General features: G+C 30.9%; 1 protein-coding gene across 1 annotated transcript; it reads right to left on the minus strand.

Annotated features, from left to right (window-relative positions):
• Positions 1-874: 874 nt before the first annotated feature.
• LOC111897126 (transcription factor bHLH112) lies at positions 875-3,460 on the minus strand. The gene is made up of 7 exons (XM_023893092.3): positions 3,043-3,460; positions 2,298-2,733; positions 2,060-2,170; positions 1,838-1,903; positions 1,664-1,729; positions 1,486-1,536; positions 875-1,330 (listed from the first exon to the last, which is right to left on the minus strand). Exons 1-7 carry the CDS (start codon positions 3,357-3,359, stop codon positions 1,175-1,177), a joined length of 1,203 nt encoding a protein of 400 aa, XP_023748860.1. The 5' UTR covers positions 3,360-3,460; the 3' UTR covers positions 875-1,174.
• Between the last annotated feature and the right edge of the window lie 442 nt (positions 3,461-3,902).

The raw sequence follows: 3,902 nt of genomic DNA on the forward strand, positions 1-3,902 counted from the left end.
CTTTATATCACATGTACATTTTCGGTATAAAAAACTGAAATCGATTTTAAAACTTGTATTATCCAAAAATAATTTAGTTAAATAAAGTTTAGAATATTAGATATGATTGTAATTGATGAGGAGTCATGTTCACTTTATCATCATCACCAATGATAGCTTGCATGCTTTTTCGTTAAAGTATTCTTTATGTTTAATCTTGTTTTTCTTTTTGTTTTTGTTTTCATTTTAATCACCTTCTAAATGTAAAAGTAGTGATCACTAATTGCTGAGAAAAGAAATTATAGGCACAAAACTTAGCTATGACGTATATAAAAGAATCATCCTATCTTTTATTTTTATCCATCTATATATCAACCAGATTTGACTTGGAAAACAGTCTATTGTTGTTTTAACTCCCTCTACAAGAACAAAGGGGTCTCTCAATGCTTTGAAAAAAAATTCAAAAGAATCAAAATTGCACACATAAGCATTCATGATAAAAATATTTACTGATTATATTTTTTATATTTTAATGTTTAATTTTTTTTTAAATTAACCCGTATAATATACGAATTATTGATAAACCAAATTAACAAAAATACAACAAATGTGGAAAAGCAAATTAATGGAAATTTGAACATAAATCCTACGAATTATTAAGGTTAATTAACATAAAATTAAAGTTAAAAATACAACCCTAACAAAACATTTTTTTTTCAAATTAAACGTAATCGTTTACTTGCCTACATCAGTCTATTTGTGCCCCTTTCTTGAAGGGTCAACGGTCACTAATTTGTAGCTTTACTTCCATTCCCCCTCTCATTACATATTCATCTTTAATTCCCATTCTCTAATCATCGTCGATATATAACTTTTAATAAATGAAATACAAGTATTTATAGCAACAATGTTAGGGATTTTTTAAACTAATAATGTTACATGAAAAATGTAATCGTTTATCATTTTCGACCTCCTCTAACTCCTTCAACTTATTACAATTGCTTCTCTTCACAACTTTAAGCTTTTTTATTATTTTGAATAATCAATTTCACTCAAAATACTCAAAAAGCTCAAGAGATCCAACTTGTCTTTGGTTTATATATAAACATGGGAACAAAAAACCAGTGAGAGAGTCATTCTTTTTTATTCAAAATTCTGCTTATATGTGTTGAGATTCTAGTTTTGCTTGTCTTCTCTACCTAAATGAACCTTCGTAACTTGGTGTCCAGAAACCAGTCGCTGTCCCATTTGCAACTGGAAACGTACTCGAAACTGGCACCAGGCAAAGTCCTAGGCTCCTTAGATCTTGTTTGTGTACTTCCGCGTTTTTCACCTTTTGATCGTGATCAATCTATGAAGGAAAAATAAGAGTGTGAATGTAACTCCAAAGAAATTTAAGCATTTTATGAAGTAAAATTAGAAAAAGAAGTCAATATTAATTACATCTATATATGATTTTTTTGAATCTTAAAAAAGTGTATGTTTAAGAAGAATATAACATCGTACCTGTTGCAGTTGCTTTGTAGCTCCATTCTTTATGTAGGGTGCACTTAGAATCTGAAAATTAACACCAAGAAGATTAAATTACACAACATGAGTTGAGACAATATAATCATGAGTCAACTTTTTTATTCTAATCGTTAATTTTCAGCTATGATATTATAGAATATCGATTAGAACTTACGTTGACTTGATCATGCAGAAGCTTGATGTAGTCAATGGCTTCATGGAGCACAGATGCAGTATCCGTCTGTACATTACGATTAGTTTGAATAAATTCTTGAACAAAAGTTGGAATCTTTTTTAATAGAAAGTAATAAACTACAACCAAAAAAGAGTGAAAAGATTACAAGAATACCTTTCCAAAAGGTGAAACTAATTGCTGAAGGGCTGTGATTCGATCTCCTAGTTTCTCTTTTCGAACCTGACAGCCATTCAAATTTATAAATTAAGGTTCTTGCTAAAACGTATTGAGTTAAATTTAGGATCATGAACTGAGTTGTTAATGTATAATACTACATAGTTTACTAATTAATTTCTGTGAAATATATAGTATAAAGAAAAAGTAACAGTAGTATACCTTAAAGGTTGGCAAGGGTGATGGTGTTTCAAGGCGAGGTCGCTTTAATGGAAGCTCACCTGAACATTTTTTTGCTGACGAACCCATGTCCCGGATTTCTTGATGATTACGCTGAAATTTAAAGAAAATTATAAAGATCATTATTTAGTTATGCCAGAAACCCTAATTTTTCAAGATACAAAAACACCGAAGAAATATACATGATTTTTTGTACCCAAAAATCCTTTTCTTACTTTACCTTTATAATGAGATTAGGGCGACTTTCTTTTTCTTTATATGACGATGGGAGAAATTGAGACGACAGTGAAGAGAAATAACTTGAAATATTATCGTCTAAAGTGGACCCCGAAGCATTCCAGAAAGCAGGAACATGTTGTTTTGGAATGAAGTTCAAATCGTTTGAATTCGGTTGAAAAGTATACGGCGGTTGTTGGTGTAGTTGTTGCAGTGGCGGCGGCGGTGGTGGTGGTGGGGAGTTATTATCCAAGAAAGATTGTAGCAAAGTTGAAGGGTAAGCTTCATACGAAGTTGAACTAACGGGGAAGGTGGTGGTGGAGTTAAATGATTGTTGTTGGTCCATGGTGAAATCTTGATGTCGATCAGCTTCTGTCACCGCCGTTGAATCGTCATGATCACCGCTGGTTGGAAAGGTGTTCAGCTCTTCTTGTACCTTCCTGCAACATGACAAGAAGAAGATTTAAAATTTGACAGAATATGATGATATAAAATATATAATATATATATGGAACATGATTGATCAAAATCTGGATCTTCTTTTTTCATGTGATTACAAAGAAATAAGCACCAAAAAACAAACAACTTGTGTAGTATGTATGGACCATTTGATTGAGTGGGAGTTAAGGTCGAATCAATAGGTGTAAAAGGGAAAAATAGAAAGAAAAAAAATGATTTATTTCTTTTTTTTTGTATAAAGTTATGATCAAGTTACACAAAAAGGGACCAAGTGAAGCCACAAATCTTACAACAACAAATTCTGATTCCAATGATCAGTGGTTGTGGCTGGCGGAGAACTAGAAAAGGTGGTGGCCATAAACTGGAGAGCAGAATCCGGCGACATGATGCCACTGGGTTTTTGAATATCATGGAAGATCATCGAGCCATCTGAAGACTTATTGTCACTTGATTTTGATTTCATATCCATGATCAGATCTCTTGACATGAAGGGTCCGAAGTTATCCATGTCTGATAAAACCGATGAACACCATGAGCGGCTGAAGTTAGATCTTGGTGACATCCACCAGCTTCCACTGCATACGGTTGCCTGAAAATCTTCTGCCATGTGTGACTTTAAAATTGTTACTTAAACTTAAACTTTTACAATAAGAGCATAGACTTGTGTTATATATATAGTCATATAGTGGTATATATGCAAAAACACAAAGATTGATGACCTAAATCTTGTGGATTGAAATATATGGGGTTGACATTTTCTGAAGACAATATTTTCCACATTAGTCAAACGAGTAGGGCATTTTTTGGGATTATTATATTCCTTAACTTTTTCCTAATTAAACAAGATTTTAATGTAATTTAGTTTTAGACCCTTTAATAGTTTATTTATTTATTTATTTGTTTATTTATTATTATTGTTTTTAAATATAATTTAGTTTTAGACACTTTAATAATATATTTATGTAAATTATTATTATTATTATTATTATTATTATTATTATACAATAATAATAAGTTTACATAAATAAACTGTTACCCGTCTAAAACTAAATTACATTTATAGTTTAAACAAATTTCAGTGTGATGATTTATGTTAATTTTAACATGAGGAAGGTATTTCTAATTAATATTTTGATTCACTTCAAGATAA

The sequence above is a fragment of the Lactuca sativa genome, chromosome 4 (assembly GCF_002870075.4).
Source record: "Lactuca sativa cultivar Salinas chromosome 4, Lsat_Salinas_v11, whole genome shotgun sequence".
NCBI classification, from domain to species: Eukaryota; Viridiplantae; Streptophyta; class Magnoliopsida; order Asterales; family Asteraceae; genus Lactuca; species Lactuca sativa.